Here is a 19,762-nt window from a genome sequence, read left to right on the forward strand (position 1 = left end):
CACAGCCAGCCAGGCCACTGTAACACCCTGGAGTCAGGCTGCTGCTGTGACTCCAAGGGAGGCTGTGCTTGTCAGCTTGGCTCCTCCCTGCCTTGTGGCTGCACTTGGGTAGGAAACACTCCCTGTGATCAGAGGGGCTGAGTTAGGGAAGCAGGGTGATCCTTCCTGCCTTCACACTGAGCCCACATGACTGCAACACACAGCACCTGCAGCAGGGCCTGTGGGAACTGCCAAGCTCCAGGGTAGAAGGACCCACCTGGTCTAGAACTGGCTCTTTTTGAGATCATTTTCTTGAAAATGGAAGTGTTCTAACAGGCAGTGCTGGAGGATCAGTAATCCCTGGCAGCAAAGACTGATTTCTCAATTCTGTTCTCCTGGACAATGGGACTTCTTAAGAGCCCTTCCAAAGCACCATCCAAAACCAAGGAAGGTGATGTTTCTGGAAAAAAGTATCTCCATGCTGAGCAGTGGCTCTGCAGTTTCCACTACAAACCCTTAGCTCCACATCCTGCCTTGCACTAACACAATCCAGGGTTATGATTTCCCCATCTGTAACTTCAGCCAGACACCAAGCATTCCTATGCCCCAGGTTTGTACATGAAAAGGGTGTTTAGTGGCTGCTCAGGCACAGTATCTGGCTCTCTGTCCCCAGGTGCTTGTGCTATCCTTGGTATCTCTCACATCACATTTTTCAGTGGCAATTTATAACCTTCAGTAATACCAAGAGTCCAGTAAAAGGTGGTTGTTTACAACCCTGTGCTGCTCTGCCAGCCTCCCTTGCTTTACCTAATTGCTCATTTGGTATCTTAACATGATTGGATAGAACAAATATTTCATGGAGTTATTACTCAGCAATCCATTGTGCTCATTTACACAAATACTTCATTTTAAGCTTCATTTAGTACCTTTTAAATAACTTCCTCCAACACCACCACAACATTTCCTACATGGAAAAAGTGGGGAAAACTGTACAGAAATACACTGAATGCTCCTGAATTCTTAATAGTCCCCCTGCCTAGCTCAAGGCTGCAAGTGCTCAAACTCTGCAGAAGCACTGCTTGAACAGAAGGGTGAAAGTTTGTGACCCAGGCACAAGAAACACAGGGCAGGGACAGCAGCAGGGGTTAATGGCATTTGCCAGTGACCTCCCCAGCATCCATCCCTTGTGATCTGCAACAAACCAATGCTTCAGTGTGGGGAGGGCTCAGAGAGTGGCTGTGGGAACAAGGACAGGGCTTTGCCTGTCTGACATCTGTGCCAAAGCACAGCCTGTCCCACTTGGCTGCTCCCATACCCCTGCAGAGGTGCAGGAACTGCATTCCATCAGCTCCCACTCCTGTGAGGGTCTCCTTCCAGAGGAACAAGCACTGGCAGCAGTGCTGGAGCCTAACACAGCCAGCCCTGGGCACAAGGCAGCAGAGCTGGGGAGGCTGCTCAACAGGAGGGCACTTCTGGGCAAACCTTCAGCTCTGAGCTCCAAGAGGCACCCAAACAACCTGAGACAGGTGCTTGAAGGAAAAGGAAGAACTGCTTTCCCAAGTTTTGACTCATCTCACTTCAAACACTCCTAAGAGGCAGAAACAATTACACCAACCAACTCTCACCTGCAATTTGTACCAGGAGGCAATGCTGGTCTTCACTGCATATTTCATACCAACTGCTCAACCTCACTCTAGCTCCTGCTCACCTGCCTGTGGACACAGAGGAGTCTGGGGGAGAACTTCTGAGCAAGTACTCAACACTGTCTCCCATGAGGGATATGATTCTGAAGGCTTCACCAAAGTTGTTCATGAATGATGCATTAAAATCTATCCATCTAGCTGTTTCAGAAGATGAAGGCTACTTAGAGCTTAGTGCAGGCCCAAAGGATCTGAGCTAACAGACAACTTATGAATACACCAAAGCCTGCAAACAATTTCCACTTGAGAGAAAACTCCCAGACCTTAAGAGTTCTCCTTCAGTGAAGCTACAGTTCAGCAAAGCATGAACCTTAACTGAGCTCCAAACACCAAAAAATGAAGCAAGCTGAGGGAGCTGCAGGCTCTGGAGAATTTTCTGCCTGGTACAAAATCCTGAGTTAACTGAAGAGTTGGTTTCCCCAGCAGGCTGCTTTTGTAAAGACACAAAACACTTTGGCATCAAAACATGCTTCTTTATAATTCACAGTAAATGACCAAAGCTTTGGCAGTTATTAATTAATGCATTAACTTCAGGTACATATGGTCAGATGAGACTGCAAATGGTCTTCTGGGCCACTCAAATTCAGCCAGCTGCCTTATGGCTCAGAATGAAGCAGAAGCACTTTTGGAAAGCCCTGAGCAAGAATTACAGAATCACTGAGGCTGGAAGGGACCTCTGAAGATTGTCTGTGCCCAGCCCTCAGCTCAACACACACAGCTCAGGGCTGTGTCCAAAGGGTTTTTCCCCTTTACCATTTTCTTCAATTTCTTCTCTGAAAATATATTGCAGTATGAATTTCTTTTGACTGTGCCAGAAGCATTACACAACCCACCCCAAGCCCTCTCAAGAAACAAACACCTGAGAAACCAAGACTGCTCTCTGGTATCCAATATTCATGTGACCTTCCAGTGATGCCTGTCACCCTGGTTTTTTAAGATTTTCTAAGCCTTCTGATGTTGACATTCTTGCAGTGAACTTTCTCACACACTTTCTGTAAATAACTCATTGTTTTGCATTCCTTTATGGAGGAGGAGAGAGTTGATGGACTGCTGGTTTGACCAGTGTCATTGGAGAGGTGTCACTGTCACCTTTCAATCCGCTGTCACTTTTGTAAAACTATAAATATTGGAGTCAGAGAATAAACTTCCCTTTTTTTCCTTCACCTTGAGAACGGTGGTGAGCTTGTGTTCTTTCGTGTCCTATAGAGATAGGTGCCAACAGGATCACAAAAAATCAAAAGGACCTGCTAAAATAGAGCTCCCTATTACTCCCATCTCCAGCTAGGCTGAAATATTTACTGACTTTAGAAGTTTAACATTTCCACTTGTTTTAAACACCTTTTGACCACAAGAGATTTATCAGTAAGAGCATGACAGCAGGTTACTTCTACCCAACCCAAGTTATAAACAACAACATTTGACTTCATGCAAACTGAAAGATACCAACCTATCTCTTGTCCCAGGCGAGATGATTTCAGAGAGCCTGCTGAGGACACGACAGCACAGCGACCCAGCTGTCCCACTGCTTCACTGAAGCTTTTCCCTGGCAGGTACTGCTGCCACTCAGAGGTTCCAAAAGGCCCATCTGACCTCTGGATCATGGTCACATTGACTCTGTCCCGCAGCTGGCACAGCAGCTTCTCTGGGCTGAGCTTAGCATTCATCTTCCCATTGTAAGTCACATTGTACTTGTTCATGGCCAGGTAGTTTTTCCTGACCTTCTGCAGCCTGGGTATGAGATTTCTGGATGAGCTGTCCTTATCCCATACCTTCCCAATGGCTGCTTTCTTGGACTTTTCAGCTGTTTCAGAGGTGCTGCCTTTCACTTTGTTTTGGGTACCAAGCCATATTTTGGATACCTGCCCCAGTTCACTGGCTGCTTCATGGAAAAGGCCTTGTGATTTAACAGTGTTCCATTTCTCCAAGCCCCTGTGCCCCTGCAAATCATCATTCCTGGTCTTCAAAGGATTATAGTAGCTTCTTCTGGTTTCTCTCCACAGGCAAACTGTCAGTGCCACCAGGACCACCAGAAGGACACACACGAACTTTTTCAACACATTGATGTGAACCATAGTGCACGGTGCATCCCCAGCTGGGACACTGGAAGCTGGCCCTGGGAAAAGGAAACAGCTCAGGTAAAATCATGGAGATCTGTTTGCAGTGGGAGGGGAGAGACAACATCAGGGTAATGCTAAAATTTCAGGCTGTTCAAAGATCTCATTTCAAAGTCTACCACATAAAACAGCAAAACAAAGACCTGAGCTGGCTATCAGCCATCACATGCTATGTAATGGTGACCTCAGGCCACTGCCACTCAAACCTTTTTTCTACTCCCTTCCACAAGTGACAGCCAAATTTAACACTGCCAGTATCATACCAGCAAGCAGGGTAAGTCTCCTCATTGCTTTGCTTCATCTCCCATCCCTGACAACATCCAAATGCCAACAAATGCACTTCCAGAAGTGAGTTTTTACTTGACCACAAGCTTTGAAGAACTAACGAAGAGCATGATAAAGCATAGAACTGGAAAGAAAAAAAAAGCTCTGAGTTTATGAGCACCAGGAGCTTCACCAGCCTCATACTTTGGTGACTTTGCAGGGAACTGCTGCAAGTCTGCAGTGGGCTGAGTGCACCGTCAACATCAAACCTCACTGACCACCTGATGGAAGGCAATTAAACCCCAGTATTTTTGGGACATGTTTGGGCTCATAAATGCACTTGGATGAACATTACTCCAGGTAAGTTACCTCTGGAGAAAGCAAAGCCAGATGCTGTTGTACAGCACTGCCTCACACTAGCAGATAGCTCCAGCTCCCAACATGTCAGAAAAGTGGGAATCCAACAGGATGACTGCCCAAAAAGCACCTCAGATTAGACTGATTTATGGGGGTTGGTGCATAAAATATACACTGATGCATAAACCCCTCCCAAGCAGCACACAGGACCACAGAAGCCAGGACAGGAGCTGCTCATTTCCCTACATGGCTGCTCCAGATGTGTCCAAAAAGCATGGAGCAGTATGGAGGCTCCAGGTGTCCTCAGGAGACAAACACATTCAGGTCACAGCTGTTCCCAGAGAGGCACAAGCAGCAACTTCCTCCCTGAGTAACCTGCTGAAAGCAAACCCTGCAATGCTGAGATGTTACTGAGCTGCAAACGCTACCTGGGGATAAAGCAGCAGCTCTCCAACTCAAGTCATTTTTGGCTGTTGGCAGATTTTCCTCCAAGGGCTTAAGCAGGATATCCCAAAACAGCAGTTCTGTGATGTGCTGAAGAGTTCAAGAAATACCTGCAAAAAAGAAGAGGAAAACAGAAAAACATATTAAGGAAAAGCTCAAGGTTCTAGAGATGAGCAAGTATTGCCTCAGATAAACCCTGTGGGGCTGTTACCAAGGGCTGGAAGGACAGCAGCAAACACATTAAACACCACATAAGCATTTTAAATGTCTAAATGCCCACTCAAAATGGACATCTTTCTTCTTTGTCTGAAATCTGCTCCCAGCTAGGGCAGACTCCCAGGCTGCCTGCTCTCTGGTCCCACCAGAGCAACCAGATCCACCCTGAGCACTGGATACACCCAAAATACAGGGAGAGAAATAACCTGATGGTGGTGGTTCACACAGTGAACAGGGGAAAAGAAAAAGCTGCTTTTCCCAGGGAACTACCTTACTGCCTATCCTTGAGTAATTCAGGCACTCGTGCAGAAAAGACTCCTTGCTCTTTTGGAGCATGGAAAGCTGATTTAAAAAACATATCTTAATCCATAAGTCTTCACAAAACAGATAAATGGGGTTTAGACTTTACAGTTTCACTCTGCCAAGGAAATGCAGCAAGAGAAAGGAAGATCTGACAGCATTGGCTGAGAAATCAAGAAAGTAGCTTGCTTTTACAGGAAGTCTGAGTCAATACGATAACACATGAGCTAAATTACAAATGCTATTCTTTACGAGACTAAATACTAAATTATTAAAGCATCCTAATGCTGAAAACTTGTATTTTAACTTTATTAAGGAACAAAATTATTTTTCATAGAGCACTCCACAATGAAAAAGCAAATATTGCTGCGTTCCAGTTCTTAAACAACAGCAACAAAAATATCTAAGAAATACAAGTAGTTCCAGCTTTTATTGAAGTCACTTACTCTGCCTTGACAGAGTGTATAAATTTTCATTATTTTCATTTCTTTAAGTACAAATGCACTAGAAGGGCACACTGAAGTGTGAACCAGGGGAGGTACAGCAGTCTGGAGAGGTGGGGCAGCAGGAGGGGATGCAGGGCACCCCATGCTCTGTTCTGTCAGGAGTGAGGTTCCCCATGCTGTTCATGGCTCCTGTCCTGCTGTGGGCTCTCAGCCTCCCCCTCTGCAGCTGGGACCCACAGGGACAACTCACCCGGGGCCTGTCACAGACAGCAAAAGGCACCATGCGGAGGCAGCTGCCTGCAGAGCCATGTGCTGATGGGGAAAGCAGTGCCGAGTGCCCCCACACCGCCAGGCTCTGCTGGCAAAGCACACACCAAGGCAGCCTCGGCCGGGTTTTGGGTCTCCCCGGCTGGCTGCCTTCAGCCCGGATAGCAGAGCCCTGCCCGGCACGGCCTGCCCGCCTCCCAGCCGCAGGCAACCTTAGCAAGCTCAGCTCTTCAGAGATTTCAGCTCTTACTGATTATCAGCTCATTAGGTGATTTCAGCTCTTGGCTTGCAAAGCGCCTTTGGCAGACGCAGGGAGAGAGAGGAGAAGGCTGTGTGAGGTTCCACAGAGGTGTCCTTTATTGTCTTCTGCAAAGGTCTCAGGGACAGCATCTTCTAAACTGGGCAAAAGTAGCTCTTTATATAGGGCACAGGGGTTTTAGGGATTGTCCTACAGTAAGGGTCAAAAGGAAAGTGATCTATAGTCTTACAGAGAGATAAGCAAGGGTCCAAAGGCAGGGAGAGGGGCTTCTAGGGTCCAGTCATCATGACCTGGCATTTCCTATCTTAGGATACACACAGCAAAGGTTTCCAAACCCAGAGAACACCAAAGCAGAGCTCTCCAGTGTCAGCTTCGTGCCAAACTGAGTCACCTCCCTGTGAGCTCCACACAGCCCCAGGCTGACTTTATCCACGCTGGATCCCTTTACAAGAGGCAAGGATCTGGCTTCCAAAACACCCAACTAAGAACTTCTGTGCAGGGGGGACAGAGCCCCAGCAGCCTCCCACCCTGCAGAGCAGAGCTCCTTGCTCCAGGCCCTGAAGGACTCTGCCTTCAAAAACGTTTCCTGAGGGGTTTCCAGGTGGAGGTGGCAGCAGGCACATCTCAGTAACCATCAGCTTTTGCTTCTCACACTTGAATCATCTAGAAGGGAGGCAACAGGTTCATTACAGTGAAACAACTTCGCAGCTCTCTACAAGTTCCTGCTGAGACACTCCTTGTGGTGGTGCACAGCTCAGGATGCCCAGCAAGTCACAACAACTCCTCTCCTTTCCAGGCCACTCAAGGGCACCTGGAGGACTCATCTTCTGCACAAATTATCCCCACCTCTGACTGTGCACGCCACTGCAATGTGAACAGTTAGCTTGCTTTGATTTTATAGCTGGCAAAGTAGGCTCTGCAAACATGTTTTAGCAGAGCCACAACATTTCAAGATACTTTCTGTTCCCCATGGATACTTTGCAATTCAGCTTAATTATTACTACAACTTCACATAATTTTATTTTATTTGCACAAGCAGTGCCCTAAGAAGGGGTCCCCCTCAAGCATTCTGATACCAAACCTCTGTTGTGGAGAACAGAAGAATCTGCTTTTCCTGGCAAAGTAGGATGGCCCACAAGTGACTGCTTGCAAGCACTTCTGTCTGGCAGTGGTCAGTGCAAAGGTACTTTTCTGAAGGTGTTGGAAGCTTGCCACATATACAAAACACAAGGTGTCAGCTATGAGTATGAGGAAAGAAAGGACAAAAAAAAAAAATCTCCCAAACCCGGAAAAATACAAATAAAAAAATTAAACAAATAGCAGTGGCCCTGAAACACAGAACCTTACAGAGCTGAGACTTAAACAAATAGCTGTCACCCTGAAATCCAGAACCAGACACAGCTGTAGGGTACAGCACTGGCTGGCATGTTAAGCCCACACAGCAAGTCCTCTTAGGATAAATTAATCCTGTGCAGAGAACAAGTGAGGGATGTGACATCTTCAAGGCAGTCACATTCTGTCCACACACTTACTCTTAACCTTTATTGTCCAATTATCTCACTGGTCTCAGGTCTTAAACCAGCCAAGTACACAAGAGTGTGAAAATCCTGCTTCTCTGGTGTCCCAGGAGCTGCAGCCAGCAATGCCACAGCAGAGAACATCCAGCAATCCTCATTCCCACATCCCACAGCAGATTTACACTAAAAATGCTAACAAGTATCCTCACCTCAAACAGCCCGTGCCTGTTTCCTATTGCGCCCAACAGCCGGTACACAGAGAAACCACACGAGTATGGACAAAGGTATGAATACATTTCTTCCAGGAAATGCACACAGCTTCCCCAAAGTTGTGTCATCAGCTGTACCGATGCCCATCCTCTGCACATTTGTTAAATTGGCTCTTGGAACCGCTCACATTTCCCTAACAGCCCGAGGCAATGAACTCTGCGCGCAGCTGCACACAGGCACACACAACCCCGCCTCTCCGCTTTCCCAGCCTCTGTCCCAGCTCCCCCTGCACAGCACCTTTCCCACCCTTCCGATCCCTTGCTCAGCCTCCCAGCACCATCCGCAGGGCGTGACCGTCCCTCGGGGCAGCACCCCCGCTGAACGCGCTCCGGCCACATGGTGCAGCAGCAGCGCAACAATGGGGCTGATCTGTTCTCCTCGTGAAACTTCCTTCCTTTATTTCCCCTCCTGACCACTTCTGAGCCCCGATCTCTACGCAATCTGCAATGACCTCAGGTTATTTTGCAAGCTGCCCCTGGTGCAGGACTAAACCCACCTGAAAGCATTCTCTTCCCCTGCTAGCAGAAGCTTCCCTTGCCCCTGTGCTGCCCCAGGATCACCAGAGCCCCCGCTTCCAGCAGCCCCTCTGGTGACAGAGACAGCCAAGCTCACAACTCAGCCCTTCCTCTCTCCTCTGCAGATCCCTTATCTGTATCCACCAGTGGGGACCCCAGAAAATCCCTGAGGGCCTTGTGATGTTATGAAACCTGATCTCTTGCTTTCCTACCTGCTAGGCAGCCACTAATCCAGGACAGGAACCCTCTCATCCCACCACAGCTTAGGGTGGCCTTTTCTGAGGTTTGGTGAGCATTCTCACCAAAACCTTGAAAATTCAAGGTTTCTCTCTCTCCATGTTCACAACCTTCTGAAAATGAGAGAAGAGTGTAACCATGTTCACAGGGGTCCGAGGATGAGGGAAGAGATGAGGATCTGACGCCATGTTTCAGAAGGCTTGATTTATTATTTTATGATATATATTACATTAAAACTATACTAAAAGAATAAAGAAAGGATTTCATCAGAAGGCTGGCTAAGAATAGCAAAAGAAGGAATGATAACAAAGGCTTGTGTCTGGGACAGAGAGTCCGAGCCAGCTGACTGTGATTGCCATTAATTAGAAACAACCACATGAGACCAATCCCAGATGCACCTGTTGCATTCCACAGCAGCAGATAACCATTGTTTACATTTTGTTCCTGAGGCTTTTCAGCTTCTCAGGAGGAAAAATCCTAAGGAAAGGATTTTCCATGAAAGATGTCTGTGACAGAAGAGGAAATACATAAATGGATTTGAAATGTGACCCTTCTGCAAACACATGATGAGACTTCTTCATTAGGTCTTACATATTCTACAGGTGTCATTTTAATTACATTTACTGGTCTGAAGAAATGGATCCTACCACAGCCCCTCAAACATAACCATGGCAAGTAACACCTTTAATTTAATTTAATTCCCTTGGGGATTACAGGATATGCAGGAATCACATCCACCTGGTCTACCACACTTCTCCTTGATCCTGCCATTCATACATCACCATAATTCAGCTGCAGTTTTCCTCTCTCTGATGGATGCACAAAAGCTTTTTACTTTGGCAAGTTGTTCCTCAACCTTTTTTTTTTTAGATAATGTGATAAGTATTTCAAATTTAAACCCAGAGCATTTACATTTCTTTCCACATTTCCTTCATTTATACATATCCATCTGCACCTACAATTATGCTGTGCCTGCCCACAAAGTAGGAAATCTTTGTTACCAACTTTTGCTGATGTATTCTTGAAAGTTTTTATGCTGCCCTATATGAAGATTTTATATTTAACTACACCTTCCTATTCTTTTTTTGACAGATTCTCAGTGTTAACCCTTTCCTCCACCCAACAGCCACTGTAAAGCATCTCTGAAAAGAGCAGGCTGGTACCAGAGGGTGAATGAGTTCCCATGTGTGTAGAAAAGAAGTAAGATATTGAAATGTATGGCTTGAATTCTTCTGCTCAAAATAGCATACTCAAGGAAACCTAAGATGAGAAAAAATGTGGATTCAAAAAGTAACCTCAAAACTGTATCTGCTCTTAAAATCCCCTATTTCTGTCCTGAGGAAAATAATATTTATCAAGACCCTAAATAGTAATAAACAAACTATGCTCATGTCATTTGGCAAATGAAGAAGCTGCAGTTTCCACATGCAGGATACAGCAGGTGAAAGGTGATAAAACACTTTCCAAGCTCAAGGTCTGTCCCTCTGGAGCCAAGTTTAGCCCAGCCTGCTAATTCAACTGTGTGTATCATGATTTTGTAAATACATAAGCAGGGAAGGTTTGCTTTAGCAATTCTTGGTTTCTTTCCAAAATATCACTGTGCTGTGAAAATAAAACATCTGTTGAGCCATACATTTAGGCATTTCCAATGCCACCAAACAGAACAAAACAGAAAGGAGAAAATGAGGAAACTTTACAAAGAGATTTAAAGGGGAAAAAAAGTATTTTACACGAGAAACATGGTTACATTTCAGGTGACACATTGAGGAGCTATACAGGTCAGTTGTAATTAAATAAATCATTCAGTTAGCCCTGCCTGCATTAAAAACCTCTGCATGTGCCACTGAAAATATGCTGCTGTCACAGCTGAAAAAAGTCTTCCCAAGAGAACAGGAGAGGCAGATTCTGGGGACAGGCATGGGGGTAAGTTTAAGCATGTGTTTCATTTCAGTTCTACATGTCAAACACTGGGATTTAATAAAAGTCAGAAGCCTTCATTTCTGACTGTGTCAGCCCTTTATTCTTGCTCTTTTCTACATGCCATGTTGGTTTTGGAGGGAGGCTGTAACCTAGCACTCTGCCTCCCCTTCAGCCCTCATTAAAAGGCAGCAGCTTTTCTATATATAATAAATATATACTAAGTATTTTATATGGATCTAGTAACTTAACCATGGTATACATATATTTGAGTTTTACCATGAAAGCAAATAATAATGATAATAATGATAACAACAACAAGTTAAAATTGCTTTCTGAGCCACAGGACACCACATAAATCCAGGCTATCAGACTTATCAGCATTTCATCTAATTAAAGGTTTATGTTTTAGTCCTGCTACAGAGGGTGCTTTTAGTGGCTGATCAAATGGATTCCAGTTATGAAATATACTGATCCAAATAAAGAGTGAATGCAGTGGACCATGCTTAGCATCCTCTTTGCTGGGTTACTCACCCATGGGGGTCTCACTCAGCAAGATACCTGGAGAACCTGCTTAGCAACAAACATTTTCCATTTCTAAAATTGCCAATTTCACCTTCAGTTGGAGAGAAAAGTACATGCATGAACAGCATCAACTCCTGAAAATACTGCTTTTTCTTCTGCACCCAGAGTCCCAGTGTCAGGGCTTTACAAGTGAGGATTTCATCATTAGTCAGCTTTATCACAGCCATTCCTACACTGAAGGCAGCAAAAATCCCCCTACCCTGCCCAGCTTTAAAGAGCAGGATGCAATTGCTCATTTGTGGCTATTTACTTTACATGGAACATTACACCTTCAATCCTTCCCCCCCAAGCATGTGTTCCTCTGTGATGTTCATCCTTCAGAACGAACGGGGGATGCTCCTTTATCTGAAATTAACAGTGTGTGGCAGGTCAACACTAACACCTCTGCAAAGATCAGGGCATGGCAAGCCATGAAACTGCTGTTCTGTGGCCCCAGGACAATAAATCCCCTGTGTGCCAGCTGCAGGCACCACCCCTGAGGATCACACATCTGACACCAGCCCTTTGCAAGTGGGGACATCGTTATGGCTCAAGGACAATGCAGGAACTCTTTAGGACTTGCTCAAAGAAGACTAATTCAATTTAACTTCAGATCTAGTCTTTCACTAAGTGAAATAAACTTGCTCAAGTCTGGCTCTACCAATGCTGGTTTTCAGTCCAATAGCACTGCCAAGATTTATTCTTCTCTACATAGCCAGAGTTCATCCCTGCTGGGGAAGGCAGGGCTGGCACTTGACAAACAGCAGTGTTCTACCACACCAACTTCACTGCAAGAAAGCAGCAGTGGCAGTTCTCACCACTGACTTCAGAAAGCCCTAGTCAAACTACTCTATGTTAAGCAAAACACCTCCTCTGTTACATTTAAAATAAATTGGTTTTCACTAAGAAATCTGCATTTTATAATGCAAAGACATCCAAAGCTATGAAGACTGTTTATCAAAAAGTATCAGGTGATGAAAAAAAGGCAGGACCTGAGAGAAAGGCAACTAGAGGCAATTAAAAGAGCATTAGAAAGGACACCTACTAGAAAGTAGGAAAGGAAATAACTACCAGAGAAATTGTAAAACCAAACATGTAACAAGCAGTTCAATTATTTATCCAACAAAAATCAAAGAAGTTCCTTTCCATGCAAGGAACTTGAGGCATGGGGGAAAAATGGAAGCTTCAAAATTAGAGTTAATTATTTTGTCTCTGATAAGAAAGGAGGCAGGAAAAAACCCCATGTTTTTCTACAAATCAAAACCAATTGGTTTTAGTCTCCATAACCACAGCAATTGGAAAGCTTAATTGATAGCACTTCTGCCTCACATCAGCATTTCCACTGGTTAAAGTGGGACTGAAACAAGCAGAGGAGAGCCAGGTATAACTCAATTGTTGAGAAAGCCAGGTCCAAGCTCAGTGTCAGGCTGCAGCAGAGCAGCCAGGGCAGCAGACACACAATCAGTGTACCCCATGATCCTGGGGGCCATTTGTTATTGAAGCAGCAGCCAGGCTCTCAAAAGTCAGAGTACCTGCAGTAGAGATGTCAAATACCTCCTGCCAAAGCACATCAAGTCACCTTCTCACACAGGGAGCTCTTGGTGTGGCTGAACTTCAGCAACAGCAGCAGACATTTGTCTGGGAACACTGTGCCCCTGTATCAGCATTTCAAATATATCTACTGTCATTAAGCCCACAAAAATATTGCCAGGGAAGCAACCTTGCCTAAATACAATGCAATTTTATAAACTATAGGCAATACAAATGCATAGCACTAAACTAGGTGCCTAGACATATTCAAAGACATTTAAAGAGTTTAAGACACTCCTCCACCCTCAAAGTTTCATGTACCTATTTAGAAGAACAGGAAACTTTATTGCAACCTTCCTGAGAAAGGCTGCATTAAACCTTCCTGCATTTGAAACCTCCTTGCTATTTTCTTTCCTCAGCATCCTCCCAGATGCTCAGGAAAGAAAAGCAGGCTCAGCAGCACCTCCTACCCAAACCCAAGATTGTGGCCTCCACTTAAGGACCCAGCATGGAGAACACTTAGCAGGAACAAGCAGGTGCCTCTCTGATGTGCAATCCCCACTCTTTGGTGGGATGGAGGACTGGCAAAGCCTAGCACCACCTCCAGCTGTGAGCACCCAAAAAGAGCATGCCACCCATCTGGCAGCTCCATGGTGCACATACATCACAGCCAGAGAATTCCCTTTTTTCTTCCCTACTTACACACCCTGCCAGCATCCCAGCGATAGATTCCTGCTATGGGCATGGCATGAATTGGTCTGACACATAACAAGTCTACATAGCTGCTGGAGGGAGGGAAACACCATGCTTGAAACACATGTAAAGCTACTGGGGTTCTGAGAGGCCAGGAAGGCAATAAAGGCCACTTCAATGTCTTTTATCACCTCCTCCCAGTGTTTTTAGCCTGCTTTCTTCACCACCAGAAAACCAGGTGTGAAGCCTGGAAAGCACTACCCAGCTCCCAAACACATCACTCACTCCCTACAGCCAGCACTCCAGAACCAAGTCTGGCAGCAGAGCTTGCAGATGACAAGTGGATGGATCATCATGGATCTGAACCACACCCCCACTCCCTGAGGCAGGCAGCTTTCTGCCCTCTGGTATTTAGGACATTTTATGTATGTGAGACTTTGAGATAGACAGATAACTCCAACAAAAACAGAAGTTACTCCCTAAAGCAGTAAAGGAGGCACCAGACTTTTTTTTATCTTCTCCATTCAATATTGGCTCTCATACTGCCTTTAGTACAACACATTTCTGCAGCCTCAAAAATAGGCTGCAAGACTTTAAAAAGCTCTCTGAGCAATGAAAGGTCCTCATCTTCTCCTACAACCAGGCAGCCCTTTGCTGGAAGGATGGATGGGATATGTGAAGAAGGATGGATGCAATATTTGAGGATGATACATGGAGGAATGGCAGGAGGATGTTACTGCCAAGGGCTGGACTCCTGCCCACAAGCCAGTTCCTTCTGGCCACCCAGAGCCACCTGGCCACAGAGACACCAGACTTCCTCCTTCAGAAAGGGAACTCTCCCCAGACACAGACACCAGGCATGTGTCATGCCTGCAATGGATGCACCCCAGTGCAGAGCAGGAGGCTGCAGAAACCCAGCAGAGATCTTCCACAGGCTGGGATGACTCCCAGGACACCCTGGGGGGACACCATGCCTAACAGCTTTAGAGCAAGAGCTGCTGGGTGTTTCCAACAGCAGTGATCTCACTCAGTGCCACAGCATCCCACAGAGTTCCGGACCAGGAGAGGATCTGATGTCATCTCTTGCACAAGGACATTTCTCATTGCTGCTGAACATCCAATCCAAGCAAAAACTGGAAAAGTACTGGGCTTAAAGTTCACTGAACATTAAACAATTTGATCTGACTCAACCAAGTTTCAGGTTAAAAGTTACTCATTAATTTTATTTAAACAAATCTATGTACCTGCTAAGAGACAAGTTTTTAGGCACTTCAGATGGGAAGTTCACATGGGAGCTGATCTCAGGTGACCCTTCATCTTCCTTTTCCTGCCAAAAGGATCCTCAACAGCAAAGTACCTCACTCTCCTCTCCACAACCTCCCCTCCAGGTTAACAGGATGGGAACTTGCCTGCTACCATACTGTGGTTTAAGCTTGCACAGGTATCTGCAGTCTTGGATGAAAAAGTCCTGGATACCTCCTGACAAGTGGCACACAGTTTTTTTCCCCTCCTCGTGCTGTATCTGAGGCTAAACTGACAGAGAATCCTCAAGCCCTGGATATGCTGGTTAGAATAACTCCTCATATAAGAAGAACCACAGCACTTTAATATTAAAGCAAAGAAAAACAGCAGAGCAGCCTAGCAAACTTGTCATAAACTATTTTAGGATTTTTAATTTGCATTCACTGGTCTATTTGTGTGGAGTTTTTTTTTAGTTTGGGGCTTTTTTCTAATTACTTTTGAAGAACCTGGCCAATTCAGCTGAAGTGGTTCTGTTCCACTGAAACATATACTCTCTCTTGGGTTTGTAATGAATACATGTACTTACATATTTACATACATACCCTCCTCTATTTCTGAGTTAAAGAATATTGCATTCATAATACAGTGACATTTCAGAAATAAAAGCTTTTTCATAAGCTGTCCAACACACATATAGGCCAGAGTTGTGTGTTGTCAAGGGAAATTACTTTCACATGGCATTAGCTCTGAATTTTTCTTCCTCGCTCCAAAGTAGTAAATATAGAAATCACTAGTTAAAATGCATCAGCCTGATTAATATTTTCTGAAGTCTGCTAGAACAGCAATTTAAGGGTATTTTCCCCAAAGTACAAGGCTGAAAATAGTAAGCCAGCCCTAGTTCATAGGTTCTTTGTCTTGTCTGGATCTCTGTACAACATTATCTGGAGGCATCTCAAACAGGGGAAACACCAGTTCTTGCAGCAAACCTCCCATGCCATTTTTGGGAGGTCTTTAAAAGCTGACTGAACATCAGAGCACTTTCAGAGATCTCCGCAGATTACGGCCCTAAGAGGTGAGAAATCATTTGCGTGAGAGCGGGGGAGCAGGGCAGAAATTCCCCACACACTCATCTGGAGGCGCCGGCTCCTCCCGAGCCTTGGACGTGGCCACGGCGCTGCTGCTGCTGCTGCCCGGGCAGACGAAAGCGCCGGACTCTGCTCTGCCCGGCCCCTCCGAGCAGCGGCCCCGGGCTCTGCTCCCATCCCGGCCCCTCCGAGCAGCGGCCCCGGGCTCTGCTCCCATCCCGGCCCCACCGAGCCGTGCCGAACACCCGTGGCCAAGCACGACGTTCGTGAAGAGCAGCGTTCAGAGTCCAGGGATGCACAGGGAGCAGGGAAGGGAGGCAGGAGGTGCTAGCCACGAGAAATTGAGTGTTTTCCTACTGTCTGCATCTCCAGGACTCTCTTGTTCCTCCTGGGAAATCTTCCCCTAAGACTCTCACGTCCCTTCCAGCATCCACACAGCACAAGGGGATGCCCTAATTTCTGTGGCCTTTCCCCAAAGTGCAGCCAGAAGCTGCCTTCCTGCCTTGGAGAGATCCTACCTCCACCCTCCACTAACCTTCCTTCTTGGAAGTCCTTCCCTTTTCTTGAGTTTTGGTCAGCTTTTCCCCCACCTCTCCCAGATCCACTGCATGCAGTGCCTCTTCTGGGCTCATGGCCTCTGCTCACCAATGCATTTCAGAGCTTGTACACAAGTCCCACAAAAACCTTCAAGTGCAAAGCAGGGTCTGAGATGAGTGTCACCTGCCACAGCACTGACCTCAGAGAGAGGACAGGCCATGGGTACACAGAAAGAGAGTGGGCACCAGTGTGGAGAGAGGTCACAGAGCCACATACACCAACACCCAGCTCCTGACAGAGCTGCCCAACACTGATAGCACTGCTGGGACTCCCCTAAAGCACACATGAAACTGCAGTCAAGCCAAGCAGACGGGTTCACACTGCACTTCAGCACAAGTGGAATTAACTGTGCTGTTAATCCTACACAATACCATTCCATGTGCATCATCCCATTATCCTGAAGGGAAACTATTTCAGTGCATGGTCAAAGGCTTTGTTGCTGGTGTCCACTTGCCTGGACAGCCACCTTGGAAAGCCACTCCTAAAGCTGGACACAACACACCAAAGCACATCCCATCCTCTCCTCTGCCCATCTGTGCCCAACACACAACAAACCCTCTGCTCCAACAGGCAGGCTCTGCCCCTTTCTAAAGCAGGAGGGGGTAGAGGCTCCCACACAGCCCCAGGAACACTGGGGCATGAAGGGGACTGTGCCTATTTTTGATTTTACTTCCCTATTTCAAAGGAAAGTCCCTCTTCCACTTCAGATATTAACATATAGAACAATGTAACTGCTGGGAAGGGGCTGGACAGAGATACAGATATTACAGACCAAATATATCCCTTTGCTGGTTTTCAAACAGCCATCTCCTCCATCTTGCACGCCAGACCTAATCAGGCCTCCCTAGTCTGAAACCAGACTTAGTAACAGAGGGCTGGGTTTGACTGTTTGACAAGGAAGCCTTCTGAGCATTTCAAATGGGGCTCAGGATTTAGTTCTGGCCCAAACAGAAGGTGACTCTTGAGTGCTACCAGTGCTTATTAAGAGAAGGAATATCTCCACACAAAAACTGTATCTGAGCTTGAAAAGTCAGCTTGGCCTTGGGTTTCAGCTGTCCCAACAGCAGGCACTCAGTCAAGGCCAGCAGTCCCTGTCCCCTATCTGTGCTTGCACACCCACGTGGATGTGCCCTGTGCTGCCACAGGCTCAGAGAGGATTGCTGCCATGTCCCCATGAGACCCAACCACCTCACAGCTCACCTGGCACCACATCTCAAGTCGTATCTTTCCAGCGAGCAGACTTCCACAGAGGAACAAGGAACAAAACCAGAACTAAAGAACTCTTTGTTTCTGTACAACAACCAAAACAAGAAGTTTTGCAGTGGAGGATTGGCTGACCTGCTTCTTTAATCCTGTATTGTCCACCCAAATCTCACCTAACCAGAAAGAAATCAAGCTGTCTCCAGCTTAGTTTTCTTCTTTCCCCATGAAAAAACACAGCTGCCAGAGATATCCAAGGCAATGGGCTATGCTTTTTCTTTTCTACTCACCTACCTCCAGCAGAGCATTCCCACTCCTGCCAATGCTCCCTAGGCTCCACACTGCTCTGTCTTAACCTCTGTGCAGATTTTGGCTGCTCTCTGCCCTCTTTGGGATGAGAAGTCCAGCAGGCCCTAGGCAAGCAGCCTGCTGGAACTCCACCACCCTTGCCCAAGTGTTACAGTTTGCAATGCTAAAGGTAACACAACACTGGCACAGGGAAATGTTGCTCAGCCAGAAAGTAAGAAAGGGTGGCGCAGTTTCCATATTGAAGATCAGGTTTTAAGTGGAGAAGAGGACATTAGCATGTTTCCAGCAGAAGAGGAGGTAAGGAGCAACACTTGGCACTCTTGATACCAGCAAGTTAAATATTTAGAGAAGCAGCTATACAATGAGGTCCTCCCAAAGCTTCTTCACACATGAAACAAGCCATAAACCCAAAACTTACATTTGCAGTTATTCTAAAAGTGTTTCCTATCAAATTAGCTTTCCCATGCATGAGAGAAAGAGGGATCAGCATCAGCAACAGTCACTGCAGTGCCTCACATGATGCTCATCATCCTCCAGGGCACAGCCCAAGGACTGCAGTGCTGTGATAAGGGGCAGGCCAGCGGGGAAGAGTGATAAAAGTATTGGCACCACCAGCAGCAGCACTTCAGGCATGATCAGCAGAGGTCAGCTGTGTAAGCAGGCAGCTAATCACTCCAACCTAGAGCCAAAGGAAATGTCCCCAAAGGGCTTCTAGGGAAAGCGTTACCAAAATGAGCCCCAGGACACATCTCATTCATGTTATGCAAGTCAGAATAAACACTGGATATCAGACTCTAATCTCTCTGGTGCACAACCAATATGGCAGCTTCTACAAGGGCTCCCACAAGAAGCAGAATAAATGTCTTATTTTGCTTTAAAAGAGAAATATAGGATATTTGCTAAGGGAGTATCAGGGAACCCTCCCTGTTTTCTTTATCTATCTTTTACTATCCCTCCAGATGGTAACACAAGATAGCCCCAGTGCAAATAGCCATGCCTCAATGTATGTGGCATTGTCACGCTGACAGCAGCCCTGGGGAAGTGATAAAAGGGACAGGGAACAAAAAAAGATTAAGAGCCATGGTCATCACCTTCATCTCCAGGTTCCTTTGCTAGCCACAGAGGTTCCTGTCAGTCCCTTCCAGGCAGCAGCAGATTGCCAGGTGAGAGCTGTAGGAGATGCCACCACAGGCAGCACATCTGTGCTCTCCATGCAATTCTTCATGCTCCCATGTCCCTTTTCATTGAGCTCTCCAGCCTAGGAAAGAAATTAGGGTGAAGATGTCAGACAGCCACATCAGACTGATCAGAAACTAGTGGACAGGAGGCTACAACTACCAGCCAAGACAATACAGCAAATCAGCAGTGGCACAGAAACACCCAGAGCATGCAGATAGTGCTGTGTCCACACTGTGTGTCCTGGATAAGGCCAGCAGTCGAGCTGCTGACACCTTGAAACATTACTTGAGTATAACACCCCACAGAGCCTTGTTCTGAAGGCAAAATCTGCTGGTGAACACCTGCTGGCTGCAGAACTCACCAGAATCTAATGGTAGAAGCCAGGGTGAGCTGGTAATGCTGACAATCAGGGCAGAAGAACTCACCCTTAGTGCTGGAACTACAGGTCCCTAAGGAGGATCTCAAGAATGCAGCCTGTACAAAAACATGTGCAAAGCTCTTCAAAGATCCCATTGAACCACTCATAATAAAAGCTACTGCCCACTCTGACACAGCAGAGCA

At 46.3% G+C, this 19,762-nt stretch overlaps 1 protein-coding gene across 4 annotated transcripts in view; it reads right to left on the minus strand.

Annotated features, from left to right (window-relative positions):
• The window catches only part of ST6GAL1 (ST6 beta-galactoside alpha-2,6-sialyltransferase 1), a 44,925-nt gene that overhangs the window by 11,200 nt on the left and 13,963 nt on the right, over positions 1-19,762 (minus strand). For 3 of the 4 annotated variants that reach the window (XM_059479310.1, XM_059479309.1, XM_059479312.1), the window contains exons 2-4: positions 19,114-19,280; positions 4,843-4,968; positions 3,127-3,792 (exon numbers count right to left, since the gene is read on the minus strand). In XM_059479310.1, coding sequence (XP_059335293.1) covers positions 3,127-3,751 — 625 coding nt within the window. In that variant the 5' untranslated portion in view covers positions 3,752-3,792; positions 4,843-4,968; positions 19,114-19,280. Of the gene's footprint in view, positions 1-3,126; positions 3,793-4,842; positions 4,969-18,440; positions 18,574-19,113; positions 19,281-19,762 lie in introns of those variants that run through there. The other variant, XM_059479313.1, reaches the window with a different exon arrangement.

Source organism: Ammospiza nelsoni, chromosome 10 (assembly GCF_027579445.1).
Source record: "Ammospiza nelsoni isolate bAmmNel1 chromosome 10, bAmmNel1.pri, whole genome shotgun sequence".
Taxonomy (NCBI): domain Eukaryota; kingdom Metazoa; phylum Chordata; class Aves; order Passeriformes; family Passerellidae; genus Ammospiza; species Ammospiza nelsoni.